General features: G+C 37.6%; 1 protein-coding gene across 1 annotated transcript in view; it reads right to left on the bottom strand.

Annotated features, from left to right (window-relative positions):
• Positions 1–7,083: 7,083 nt before the first annotated feature.
• LOC120533476 (gastrula zinc finger protein XlCGF57.1-like) overlaps positions 7,084–15,076 on the bottom strand; it is an 87,527-nt gene continuing 79,534 nt past the window's right edge. The window contains exon 4 of the mRNA XM_039760392.1: positions 7,084–9,628. Within this exon, the coding sequence (XP_039616326.1) occupies positions 8,945–9,628 (684 nt within the window). The 3' untranslated portion in view covers positions 7,084–8,944. The remainder of the gene's footprint in view (positions 9,629–15,076) is intronic.

Here is a 15,076-nt window from a genome sequence, read left to right as displayed (position 1 = left end):
TGCAGCGTAATTATATGAAACTAATAATTAGAACATGGCTTATCAGTGCCTCTATATGATATTCTTGTCTAGATGATGCTTATAAATAATTATATGTCAAAAATTATTCCTGTTTCTCTATAGATGAACAAATCCTTGCAAAATTTATCTTAAATTTTTTCCATACGTCATTTTAATTTTCTATTTAAATTGGTTAACATATTCAGATATGTTGGAGGGCAGCAGATCGAAGCGCCGCCCCGCCCCGTGCGGCATAAACTCGAGCTACGCCACCGCCTGAAACATCCATTAAATTCCCAGGACACCTTAGCACACTATCTCTGAAAAGGATGTTCAATAATTACATCCCTAAATCCTAAAGAGCTGGAATATCATAAATGTAACGAGTGTTGTGTGGCGATTGTTGCTGTCCGTGCAGAAGCTCATAGCGATTAACAACTGAGTCGGTTTTAAGATGACGTGTATGACGGTCTACTTTAATGATACAGTAAACTACGAGGCTAAAGTGGACATTTCGAGGTTAAACCCAAAATATCCGCTTTAGTCACAAAACAGACCTTTTCACCATGTCCTTAAATTTTTTCTCTGAGGCTCAAATATGCTGCTGTGGAATATGCGATGCTTGAATATCAAAGCACCACGAATGCATTTGTGTGTCGGCATTGTGCTTCACCACATCGAGCCATTCAGCAGACATTGCAGCAGGCACATCGATCCCGGAGGATCCACAAAGCGGCTTTCTGGCACATGTAGATAGTAAACAGAGACTGTGACGTCACATTCAGACAGCCAGTGACCAACTTTAGTATTGTAACTTTGTGATTAGTATATGTGTAAGATTTGGCAACGTTATCTATTTTCCTTTATGTGTAATTTGAGAATTAAGAATACACTGTAAAAAAAATGTCAGTAAATGTAAAGGTAACAATACTGTAAATGGTGAAAGTAAACAACCTTTTCTGGAAAAAACGAAACGAACTTATGTTCTGGTGAAAATTACCAGTATATCTTAAACAATACATTTCATTATTGTTTACAGCCAAGTTCTGTAAAATCGATATTTTTCTACCTTCCAAATGCGCCAAATGCCATTTATTGATGCATTACAATTACCCTGAAAAAATCTGTTAATTTTACAGTGTAAAACCGTTAAATAGCGAAGGTAAACAACCGTAAAATGTAAATCGCTGTTTCAGTAAAACCGGTTACGATATTTGCATAAGAACACGCCCACTTTTACCACATTGTTCCTGGTGAACCGCATACCTTTGAATAGTAGGGAAAAAACTTATCCTAAGTTAGCAGACTTATTTTTCCTTGCATGCTGAACGTTTTTTGAGGTTATGGACACTGATTTCTGGTGGGTTGTATTCAATAAGCTGGCACACCTGTAAGACACCATACACCACAAAAGCAAACTTTACTTCCCCACCAGACAATGTGCCATACCTTCCTTAAACGGTGAATTGTTTTCAATGTGTATAATTAAACAGTACATGTTTAGTATTGGTTGTTGTTACTTTACTAATGCAAGCTGTGTACTTGGGTTTGACCCTGACAATACTTTCTAATGGTTTATTGATTGGTATATTTATTACACTACATGAATGTCTGGTTATGGTTAAACATTCCCTTCTGTTGGAATTTGTTGCAAAGAAAAAATAATTTTTGCTACATAATATACATTGCGACAAAATATTGTCACCTTATTTATTACAGTACAATTTTGGCAACCCAGCAGCCAGTTTTTTATCGTAAAAATACAAATTTTATAGACCTAAAAGTACTGTCACCTTTTTTTTATGGTAAAATTCTGGTAACCCCAGCTGTCGGTATTCTACAATAAATTTAACATTATTTTTTTTACAGTGTAGTTTAACTTTTTATTGTCGACCACACACACTTGTATGAATGTCTAAATCTGCAAATTAAACTTTGGATGTTAAATCTACTTTCCAAGTGTTTTAATCGACACCCTGCTGTGAATGCCAACTATTCCTGCACAACCACAAGCCCTTTAGTTGTTCCCCTCTTACAGTTCATGTCCGCACGCTCACCTCTATGTGTTTCTTTAAGATCTGAAGGTGAATCTTGAACGCCATCACCTCCTGTTTTTATGTAGCTCGGACAAAAGGCGACTTATTCACCAAAGCTCTCGTTTTTGTGCCAGTCACTTGTCAGCGTATTTTCCGTCCTCCTTGTATCTTCTCGATATCATTAAAAGCCCAGCTTTGCTTCACATTGGTTTGATGATATCCTCGCTGTTTAAATCACCAGAGTTTCTGTTCCTTTCAAAATTGTTGGCAATATATCAAGTTTTGGATGTTGATTTATTTTTATTGTTGGAAATACAGATTTTTTCACTTTGAAATGCAGTGAGTTCAAGTGAAAAGTCGCAAACAAATAAAACACACAAGATACAGATAACCTAGTGAAAAATTCTACTGAAGCACAGTAACAAAGTTGTTTTACTTTGTTACTTCCCACCTCTGATCCATTGCGTCATCGTTAACAAATGCTTATGTTTATTCTGTGCACATTTTTCCCCTTCAAGTTTTCTGATAAGCCGCTTTTTCATGCCATCTTAGGTGTCAATGTGACTTTTCGCTCCGTTATTTTCCTCCTGAATCTCAGTGAGATTTTTTACGATTGTTGCTGTCCGTGCAGAAGCTCATAGCGATTAACAACTGAGTCGGTTTTAAGATGACGTGTATGACGGTCTACTTTAATGATACAGTAAACTACGAGGCTAAAGTGGACATTTCGAGGTTAAACCCAAAATATCCGCTTTAGTCACAAAACAGACCTTTTCACCATGTCCTTAAATTTTTTCTCTGAGGCTCAAATATGCTGCTGTGGAATATGCGATGCTTGAATATCAAAGCACCACGAATGCATTTGTGTGTCGGCATTGTGCTTCACCACATCGAGCCATTCAGCAGACATCGCAGCAGGCACATCGATCCCGGAGGATCCACAAAGCGGCTTTCTGGCACATGTAGATAGTAAACAGAGACTGTGACGTCACATTCAGACAGCCAGTGACCAACTTTAGTATTGTAACTTTGTGATTAGTATATGTGTAAGATTTGGCAACGTTATCTATTTTCCTTTATGTGTAATTTGAGAATTAAGAATACACTGTAAAAAAAATGTCAGTAAATGTAAAGGTAACAATACTGTAAATGGTGAAAGTAAACAACCTTTTCTGGAAAAAACGAAACGAACTTATGTTCTGGTGAAAATTACCAGTATATCTTAAACAATACATTTCATTATTGTTTACAGCCAAGTTCTGTAAAATCGATATTTTTCTACCTTCCAAATGCGCCAAATGCCATTTATTGATGCATTACAATTACCCTGAAAAAATCTGTTAATTTTACAGTGTAAAACCGTTAAATAGCGAAGGTAAACAACCGTAAAATGTAAATCGCTGTTTCAGTAAAACCGGTTACGATATTTGCATAAGAACACGCCCACTTTTACCACATTGTTCCTGGTGAACCGCATACCTTTGAATAGTAGGGAAAAAAACTTATCCTAAGTTAGCAGACTTATTTTTCCTTGCATGCTGAACGTTTTTTGAGGTTATGGACACTGATTTCTGGTGGGTTGTATTCAATAAGCTGGCACACCTGTAAGACACCATACACCACAAAAGCAAACTTTACTTCCCCACCAGACAATGTGCCATACCTTCCTTAAACGGTGAATTGTTTTCAATGTGTATAATTAAACAGTACATGTTTAGTATTGGTTGTTGTTACTTTACTAATGCAAGCTGTGTACTTGGGTTTGACCCTGACAATACTTTCTAATGGTTTATTGATTGGTATATTTATTACACTACATGAATGTCTGGTTATGGTTAAACATTCCTTCTGTTGGAATTTGTTGCAAAGAAAAAATAATTTTTGCTACATAATATACATTGCGACAAAATATTGTCACCTTATTTATTACAGTACAATTTTGGCAACCCAGCAGCCAGTTTTTTATCGTAAAAATACAAATTTTATAGACCTAAAAGTACTGTCACCTTTTTTTTATGGTAAAATTCTGGTAACCCCAGCTGTCGGTATTCTACAATAAATTTAACATTATTTTTTTTACAGTGTAGTTTAACTTTTTATTGTCGACCACACACACTTGTATGAATGTCTAAATCTGCAAATTAAACTTTGGATGTTAAATCTACTTTCCAAGTGTTTTAATCGACACCCTGCTGTGAATGCCAACTATTCCTGCACAACCACAAGCCCTTTAGTTGTTCCCCTCTTACAGTTCATGTCCGCACGCTCACCTCTATGTGTTTCTTTAAGATCTGAAGGTGAATCTTGAACGCCATCACCTCCTGTTTTTATGTAGCTCGGACAAAAGGCGACTTATTCACCAAAGCTCTCGTTTTTGTGCCAGTCACTTGTCAGCGGCGTATTTTCCGTCCTCCTTGTATCTTCGATATCATTAAAAAGCCCAGCGTTGCTTCACATTGGTTTGACGATATCCTCGCTGTTTAAATCACCAGAGTTTCTGTTCCTTTCAAAATTGTTGGCAATATATCAAGTTTTGGATGTTGATTTATTTTTATTGTTGGAAATACAGATTTTTTCACTTTGAAATGCAGTGAGTTCAAGTGAAAAGTCGCAAACAAATAAAACACACAAGATAAAGATAACCTACGTGAAAAATTCTACTGAAGCACAGTAACAAAGTTGTTTTACTTTGTTACTTCCCACCTCTGATCCATTGCGTCATCGTTAACAAATGCTTATGTTTATTCTGTGCACATTTTTGACCTTCAAGTTTTTCTGATAAGCCGTTTTTCATGCCATCTTAGGTGTCAATGTGACTTTTTCGCTCCGTTATTTTCCTCCTGAATCTCAGTGAGATTTTTTTTATTATTTGCAATATTAATTGCAATTTGTCATATTTCCTTCAAGCAATTAATATTTTTCTGTAAAGCAGACATAACTCAAGTGATTATTGTCTAATACAAAGCAGTTTTAATAATCAGATGCCTATGTATATTAAATTACAGGTAAAATTTCCTTACAACAAAGTTTTTTTTATGGTCCCGACAGTTTCCCCATATGACACGAGTTTATAGAAATCTCGTTACTATGAAGTACATTCAACAGATACTTCATTACAATGAAGTGCACATAAAAGAAAAATCTCAGGTTGCAAACGTATGTGAACTGCTGCATTTGAAGACGTCAAAAAAGCCGTTATGTGGTTCAGTGATGCTCGTTCAAGAAACATTTCTATTAATGTGGCATTTATTCAGCCAGTTGCTTAGGCAAACAATTTCCACCATTCATTCCAGAGATGGCATCCCAGATACAAAAACAAACGTTCAGAAGAAAGCAGTGCTGCTGAGTTCTGCAAACTTACTGCACAGAGCCCGTTGTCTGTAGAGGTGCCCACAGATGGGTTGTCTGCAGTGTGTGAGTTGGTGTTTGACTGAATGTGGAGATATCAGCTCAGATGTTCTCTTCTACATCGATGTCCAGTTCACTAAAGAGGAGGTTAGGCTCCTCCGCACACACTGCCTTGGCCATTTTGGTTTCAGTCAGACTTTTTAGCTTCCGACTCGAAAGACCATGTAAAAGAGGGTTTCATTGACCTCTGATAAATGTGCTAATTCACAGGGTTTGGCCAACAGAAAGCCAAGTGCAGGAGTCACCGTCAGATGACTGGAGATGACAGACTGGAGAATTTGAGGGTTTTGTAATTAATTCAAAGCAACGTACAATTTACAACAACAAACAGGAAAGCACACTGTAAGTAAATCAAGAGAGCAGAATTCTAAGTCTATAAGGAACAGGAAACCCCTTTTGGCCGAGGGCGTTATTTTACTAAACTTTCTTGTAATTATTATTATTATTATGTGACTGATGCCAAGGTGACTTACGACATGTGAGACACAATTGCTTACATATCTTTTGTTTTTTCACTATTGGCACAAGCAGCTGTAGTGACCTCCTCCTGGTCTCACACTATCAGTTCCTATCAGTCATAACACATCAAATCATTTTGAAATTCATTCTAAAACACGTCTTTGACAGGTTACCATTGCTAGTACCTTATGAAAGCTCTCTGAGAATATTTTTCTGGGAGGGAAAAAAAATTCCACTATTAGTTTTACATTATAACAGATCAGGAATTAACAATTTAACACCAAAATAACATGCAGGTACTTCATAACATTTACATTCTTTGGGGTGGTAGGCCAAGACAAATGGGTTGATGCTCCCAGTGTAGATCTTCTCCAACTAAGCCCACTTCTGAAGGTGGCACCCAGTCTGAATTCTTTTGTGGCCCTGAAGATTCTGGTTTGTGAGACTCGTCGGCCACATCCAGTACAGCAATATGGCTTCTCGAGATTAATTCCTCCAAATTTTCTTGCCGTGTGTATGTGTAGCAAAGTATATTCTGATTTTTAATTTGTTTGTTTGTAGCTTTAAGTTATGAATTTTCCCAAAAGCAATTGTTTGTGTGTCCTTAGTTTCATACCAATGGTATTTTGTAGTACAAATGCTAATTAATGTGACTCCCCACAGACTGCAGGCACCCTCAGGTGATGGTGGATGCTGTACAGGTAAGTCTGCTCTCTCCAAGCCTTTTCTAATTTTATTCTATTGATTTGACATGAATATTATTTGGTAATTCTCAAGTGTTAAATAACTAATGTGACCGAGTTCTTATATACAGTCTTTGAATGTTTTATTATCAAAAGCAAAAAAATAAAAACAAAACTAAATTTAAAAAAGCATTTCTTCCTGTAGAGCACTGCCATAGCATTTTAATATAATTCAGCATGATGTACAACCTGACCATATGGATACTTTGGATTTTCATTTTATTCATATTGTATTAATAGTTTGTGTTTGTAATTAGTAACTGACCCATGTTCGCTTCCCGTGTCCTCCCTGCGTGGAGTTTGCATGTTCTCACCGTATCTGTGTGGGTTTCCTCCGGGTGCTCCGGTTTCCTCCCACAGTCCAAAGACATGTAGGTTAGGTGCATTGGCGATCCTAAATTGTCCCTAGTGTGTGCGTGTGCCCTGCGGTGGGCTGGCACCCTGCCCAGGGTTTGTTTATTGCCTTGTGCCCGGTGTTAGCTGGGATTGGCTCTAGCAGACCCCCGTGGCACTGTAGTTAGAATGTAGGGGGTCAGATAATGGATGGATGATTTGATTTCTTATTTAATAAGCACTGGCAAGAAGCTGTTTGTATGGCACCCTGTTTCTTTTTTTTTGTTATGTAGCCCTTTAAAACACAAGTTATGAGGTTGTAATATCAATGGTGTAACATATATTTGATTAATCCAGTTAAATTTATTGTACATTTTGTTAAGATATGTAATTTCTAAGGTTTTAAATGTAAAACATAAATGCTGGTATTTATGATAAATTATTTTACTGGTTTGGAAAGCAGCGAAAAGCGGGGGTCAGAGGTCAGAAGGGGCAAGAAAAAAAAAAGAAGGGAACTGAGCATTTGCGCTGAAAGTGTGGATTGAAATGCGGTCCATGGCATATAAAGAGACAGAAAAAAAAAAAAAGACCGGATTCCAGCACAGAATTAACAGTCGGAACAGAAAAACGTGAACGTGTTGAAGTTTGGACGGACTGGTCGAGAACACTAAACCGGTGAGCTAGGGAGCACTGTCCGTGAAACACCGAACACGGAATATGTCAGCAGACATTGGATTATATTGCCAATATCGGATATTGTTACAGCTGACCAACTATCGCTTAGAGTTGATACTCGCTAGGAAAGAAACGAAAGGGGATGCACATCTGCTGGAAAACAGAAAATGAGACCCGTCTGCTCTATTACAGCATAAGAGGCCGTCGCCGAGTAACGTCGCAATCACCTTCAAGTAACAGGCCTGCAACGCTTATCTGCGGTATCTTTTCGCCAACTTTTGTTTGGTTCCTTTTATTTAGTTTGCCGGCTTAGGTTTTATAAGGGGATTGCACTTGTTTATTTATATCTTTGCATTCAAAGTAAGGACTGCTGGTTCAACATTAATATAAATTTCTTGGATTATTTAAGTTAATACTTTTGTATGGATGTGTTATGTATATATGTAAGTAGTTAATTTATTTAAAATATTGAACTTTGGTGTTTTTTTTTTTATAATTGCTGGCTAAGCCATATCAAGAAAAAAATCACGTTTGGCAGGTGGCTGTAGTATCCTTATGTGGAGTCTAGTAACGAATTGTAAAATTAATGGTAGAGTTATGGAAATTACTTAGTAACAAAGGTTTGTTCCTTGAAACAGTTGTGCTGAGAACGCTAAAGTAAAAGGTTATATTTAAAGTTAGTAAAGAAGGAAAAATGAAGAAAACAAACAACTCAGGTAAGAACCCTCAGTAAGAGAAGATGGGTGCTACAGTAAGTTTTTAGAAAGGTATGTTATTTTATTTTTTGTTATATAGAAATAGAAAAATATATATTATATAGCTGAACTGTGATTAATGTGAGGTTATGTATATTGTAAAGAATTCTTTTATGATGAAATGTGTATAATTTATTATAAATAGTTCTATATGTATGTTATGAAAGCAGAGCTAGGCCCATGATGGAGGTTGTAGGGGCTTTGGTGAGAAGCATTTGTATAACGCCCTGTTCTTTATTTTGTTTCTGGAAAAGGAAAAAGGATATAAACTTCTAATTCTCCACTATGTTGATTTGTTTCTGACGCAATACTAAGAAGGATGGATTCCAGTCAGTTACATGTGCTTATTGTCCACGCAGGAGTGAACCTCATTCTTTAGTCAGGACAGTTTATTTGTACTTCTCTCTAGTGTGAATTCTGGTGCGTCTCGGAGAAGAACTCCTCTGACAGATTTGTTTGCCACATTCCAAACAGTAATATGGCTTCTCTCAGAGGTTAATTTGTCAACAATAATTTAGTTTCCTAACTTTTCAGATCAGGAGTGAAACTCACTCTCGAGTCCTGAAGGGTGCTTGTTTTTCAGGACTGATTTTTGAAATGATAACCTTTTAATTCTGGTGTGAACTCTTGTGTGTCTTTGAAGACCGCTCATTAATGAAAACTGTTTACCACATTCAGTACAGCAATACGGCTTCTCTCCAGTGTGAACTGTAGTGTGGTCCTTCAGATTGCTCATATTTGAAAACTGTTTCCCACATTCATTACAGCAATATGGCTTCTCTCCAGTGTGAACTCTAGTGTGGCACTGAAGACTGTTTAAAAGTGAAAACTGTTTCCCACATTCATTACAGCAATATGGCTTCTTTCCCATGTGAATTCTAGTGTGTCTCTGAAGATTGCTCATTTCTGAAAACTGTTTACCACATTCATTACAACAACATGGCTTCTCTCCCGTGTGAACTCTAGTGTGTCTTTGAAGACTGTATATACGTAAAAATTGTTTACCACATTCATTACAGCAATATGGCATCTCTCCGGTGTGAACTCTAGTGTGGATCTTCAGACTGCTTATACGTGAAAACTGTTTCCCACATTCAGTACAGCAATATGGCTTCTCTCCAGTGTGAACTCTACAGTGTTTCTGAAGATAGCTCACTTGTGAAAACTGTTTACCACATTCAGTACAGCAATATGGCTTCTCTCCCGTGTGAACTCTAGGGTGTTTCTGAAGAGCACTCCTGCCAGAGAATTCTTTTCCAGATTCCAAACTGCACTGATCTTTGTTTCCTGTACAAAATTTAAAAGAAAAGGGGAAAAAGAGCTTATTTTCAATCCACTGCCTTATTATTAACATTAACTCAAATTAAATACATGATGGCTGAAATTTGGAACAACTTTTGATAAGCATAAGCAATTATAAAACTTTAGTCGTACATGGAAAGTACACTCAATATGTTAATGTTACGTTTTCTATTACAGTTACTTAGCAGAGTCACATGTATAAAACTTCCTTATGCTCGGCAACATGTGAAAGCCAATTCTCAAACAAAAGTTCAGATTTTTAAAACTAAAACTTGGGGTTTAATTGGCTTAAAGTTACGGCAAGTATTGAGCATTTGTAAGTCTCATGCAGACTTTATTTGTGTTGGCATTTTAGCAACAGCTGCTGGAAAAACAAACTCAACAGATAATCCCATTTTATTGTGCATTTCACATTCAGATGTTTGACAGGCTACACAGGAAATGAGTTTTGATATATGACAATGACATTTTGGCTCATTATGATTACTTAATTATAAGCAGATTTTGACTCCCTACTGTCATCTTCTTTGAAGTGTGTGCTAAACATGTGACTTCATAACAGAGACCATCACACAGAAATCACACAATCTCAGTTCTCTTAGAGGTCTTAACAGCTGTGGGTTATTTGGCGATGGCGGCTTTTCAGTGTGATCTGCCTGATCAGAGAGGAATCTCTCAGTCACCCTGAGACACATCATGCCATTTGTATGGGGTAGTAAATTTAAGATGTTACAGAGATACATGTAATATCCTTACTATCAGGATGTGCAAGCTGTAATCAAAATGTAATCTGCAGCAACATCTTTTGTCATCAGCAGTGGTGGTCTTCCTTGGCCTATCTGTCCCTTTGTGATTACTGAGCTCACCTGTGCATTCTTTCTTCTTATTGATATTTCACAGAGTTGATTTAGGTCATCCTAACGTTTTACTGATGTCTCTAATGGTATTATTATTGTTTTTCAGCCTCATAATGGCTTCTTTGACTATCATTGGCACAGATGTTGTCCTCATGTTGAACAATGGCCACTAGAAACTCCAAAGGGTAGCAGCAAGCCGAGGTGTCTTAGGCCTACAAGACTACGGCAATGAAACACACCTGAGGAATCACAAACTCCTATGACATCAAATGGCACAAACATTATGGTGCCCCGAAATGAGGGGACCATATAGAGAAAGTGCTGTCATTTCTACAGGGTGTGACTGAAATATTTGCAAATCCCCTTTAAATGAAAATGCATAATGTGACTTTAATTAATTACTTAATTTGTAATTTTTTTAATCTGGGGGTAAATGAAAGAAAAAATGTTTCTTTATCTCAGCCATTTCGGAGAGTACTGTATAAAACAGAATGCAATGCCAAGCATGAAAAAGACACTTTCAATAATCAGAATGTATTCTGACATTTATGCACAATTAAACTAAAACCATTTTACATCAAAACAAACATCAAAATGGCTTCTTTAAATCACCAAGAAAAACAGCACAATGGATTAGTGATGCCTCAGTGCCCAGGCCTACAGAAACTGCTGTGACCTCGGAGAAAAATGAGAAGATTAGAAAACCGAGGAAGAGCACAGCTGTTTGTGTTTCAGCTCTATAGGGGAGTGGCAGGTGACACCAGGGCTGGTAAGCTTTGTGACACACTGGTGACATTTATACTCACCATTATAATGTTAACAGGTATCTACTATCAGGACTTATTTATGTTAAGTAAAGTAAAATTTGCCAGGTTTTCCTGTCTTTCGGCTCTAATATGTGTGTTCACGTATGTAATTATTTTCTCTGTTATGGCTCCAAACATCAAGCAGTCTAGGCCTGTACACAATGAAGAGTGCTATAAACAATAAATAAAACTGAATTAAACAGTAGTGTTATAAAAATTAATCATCCTTGAATCAAAATTTCCCAGTTCCTGCTGTTTATTGTGAAATCGACTTGCAGTTGGCTGACTGGTCTACCGATTTTATGACATGGAATGTGTTAATCTGAGGACATGCGTACAACAGACATAGTGGAAGGTGGTGAAGCAAATACTGTAACTGCTGTTTGGAAATATCTTAAAGTATCTGAAAAGTGATAGGAATGTTATATTTGAGGTTTAAAATGAAACTTCAACTTTCAAAAATGCAGTGAAAGCAGGAAAACCGTGAAGGAAACAAATGCGTCAGTAATGGCACTGTTTGAAAAGAACCAGAAAAATGATCAGGACAGGACAAAAAAATCAGAGTATCACTCAAAAATAATTGTAATTTATCATTTTAGATACTCAGCCATTTTCTACAGTAGAAAGTTTAGGATCTCATCATTTAAGTCCTATAACTTGAATGCACGATATACACTGGCGAGACGATGGTTCTTTTCAGACATAGCATTACCCAAGACATACACTGTCGTGACATTTCATATACAGTGACATGCGAAAGTGTGTGGACCCCAGGATCAAAGTAACTGTTACTGTGAATAGTTAAGTCAATAGAAGATGAATTGATCTCCAAAAGCCACAAAGTTTAAGATAAACCATTCTTTTCTGGAATTTAAACAAGATTCATGTATTATTTATGTTTTGTAGTATGAGAAAAGGAAGGAGTACTTCACTAATGTATGGGCACTCCAAGTGATCAGACGTCTCAGAAAACTGCTAAGAGATGTCAGAGTTTAAATTAGCTGCTTAAGGGCTTTGACTTGTTCACAGTCATCATTAGGAATGGCCATGTGATGCAAATGTCAAAGCTGCATCAATTTTCAGACTCCTCACAGCTTGTTCCAGCAATCAGCAGCCATGGGCTCCTCTAAGCAGCTGCCTTGCACTCTGAGGAATAAAATAAGTGGCGTCCACAAAGAAGGAAAAGGCTACAAGAAGACAGCAAAGAGTTTTCAAGGAGCCATATCCTCAGTTTGTACCAAAACAATTTCCAAGAGAACTGCTCATAAGATTGCTAGAAAGACAATTCAAAACCAATAAAGATTCAAGATGATGTTTTGTAGTCACACTCCAGAGTGATGATGTACTGTTCTTCTGGTGCAGTGACACCATCACAGATATATCTGACCTTTACGAAAGAGTCATCAAAATAAAACCTCTCCTGTGTCCTCACCATAAAATTCAACATCAGCAGTTTGCAGATAAACATCTAAACAAGCCCGATGCATTTTGCAAACAAGTCCGGTGGCCTGATGAAGTCAAAATAGAACTTGATGGATACAATGTGCAAAGGTGGGTTTGGAGTAAAAAGGGGGCCGAATTCCATGACAAGAGCACGTCTCTGACTGTTAAGCAATAGGAGAAGATCGATTATCTTTCAGGCTTGTGTTGCAGCCGGTAGCCTGGGAGTATTATTCAGTTTCTTAAATTGAGTGTGCATGAATCACCTTCACATCAGTCTAACAGCCAGAGACAACAATACCGTTTATTTACACAGCACATTTTCATACAAAGGTAGACCCCATCTTCATATAGAGAAAGGAAAGGTGGACAAAATTCACAACCTTACAAAATTATTTTCCTTTGAAGAAACAGAAATTGGAAATATTACAAAAAAAATCTGATGAGAACAGGCAATTAGGCCCAACAACTCTTGCCAATCTGATCCACCTAACCTCTCTAAAACAACATCTGTTTGAGTTTACAAAGTCCCTGAAAGTCCTACTTTCCAACAGACTACCTGGTAATGGTGCCTGTTTTCTGTGTGAAGAAAAACTCTTTCATGTGTAGCGGTACTACTGGGGAATGAAACCAACTCTCTACAGTCCCTGCAGTGGCTCTGATTGGTTGTCTGCTGAGGGTGCAGGCGCTACTGGGGACAAGGAGGCAGACACAACATTAAAAGGAGGCCATCTCAACAGAGAACAAAAAGTCTTGTGTGTTTGGTGTCTGGAGTTGCCTGTCTGTTTGCCTTCCCATTTTGCTACTTGTGTTTTCTCGTTTTGTCCTGAGATTGTCTCCTGTTTTGGGTGTATGGACTGTCTGGTGTCTTCCTTCTGCATGGGGACTGTCTGAGGATTTATTGTCTTTCTGCAAAGAAAGGAGCGCTCCTGATCCCATTGATATGTCATCAGCTCATTAGGAAATACCAGTAGGACTGACCTTTACATTCATATACAGCGTGCTGATTTCTGGACTACCTACCGCCATCATTTCATTTCATCAGTTGCCATTTACATGGACTTCATCGTGTGTGGTTTTTGTTAGTGGTTTGTTATTATTGAATTTCAATTTATTGTATATCGCCATAAGTGGAACTGGGGTAGGATCAGTTTCATTTAATATTCTTTAATATCTATTACCGGTTGCTTTTTTGTCTCTATGAGGGAGTGTGTTTATGTAAGGCCAAGGCTGGGTGCGTTTCTGTTATCCCCACTGAAAAAATAAATAAATCACCATCTTATCGACGGTGGGAATCTTAGCTGGGTTTTTTTAGTCCGCTAGAGACCTTCATGTGAAATTATCCCTTAACAAGTCTCCAAATGTGTCCCCATGTTCTTCTTGAACTCTTTTTAAAGTAGCAGCCAGGCTCCACGGCTCTAATTACTTTAATGATGTTAAACACTCATGCCTCCTCTTAATCTCCATTTGCTTTAACTGAAAAGGTTGAACTCATTTAATCTTTTTTTGATAATTCTACCTATTACCCCTAGAATTAGCTTTCCTCTGAACTTTTTCTAGCACTGCTTTGTATTTTTTGTACACTGAAGACGAAAACTGCACACAGGACTCCAGATGAGGCTTCATAAGGGTGTTATAAGGCTTCAACAGAACCTCCTGTGACTTGTACTCCACACATCAAGGTGCTATATAAACTGATATTCTGTTAACTTTCTTAATGGCTTCTCAACACTGTCTGGAAGTTGAAAGAGACAAGTCCACTATGACTCCTAAATTCATCTCATCAAGTGTACTTTGAATTTTCAGACCTCCAAGCGTGTATTCAAACCATACACTGTTACTTCCATCCATCCATTATCTAGCCAGCTATATCCTAACTACAGGGTCACAGGGGTCTGCTGAAGCCAATCCCAGCCAACACAGGGCTCAAGGCACGAAACAAACCCCGGGCAAGGCGCCAGCCCACCAAAGTACACTTTTACTTACTATGTATAATACTTTACATTTGCTTACATTAAATTTCGTCTTCCACAAATCTACCCACCCCTGTATGCTGTCCTAGTCTCTCTGTAATAACTCAACAGATTCTTGATTATCTGCCAATCCACCTATCTTGGGGCAGTGGAACCTCGGTTCACGACCATAATTCGTTCCCAAACTCTGGTCGTAAACCGATTTGGTCGTGACCCGTAGCAATTTCACCCTTAGGATTGTATGTAAATACAATTAATCCATTCCGGACCGTACAAACTGTATGTAAAT

The sequence above is a fragment of the Polypterus senegalus genome, chromosome 8, assembly GCF_016835505.1.
Source record: "Polypterus senegalus isolate Bchr_013 chromosome 8, ASM1683550v1, whole genome shotgun sequence".
Lineage (NCBI taxonomy): Eukaryota > Metazoa > Chordata > Cladistia > Polypteriformes > Polypteridae > Polypterus > Polypterus senegalus.
This window is presented reverse-complemented; position numbering and strand designations above follow the sequence as displayed.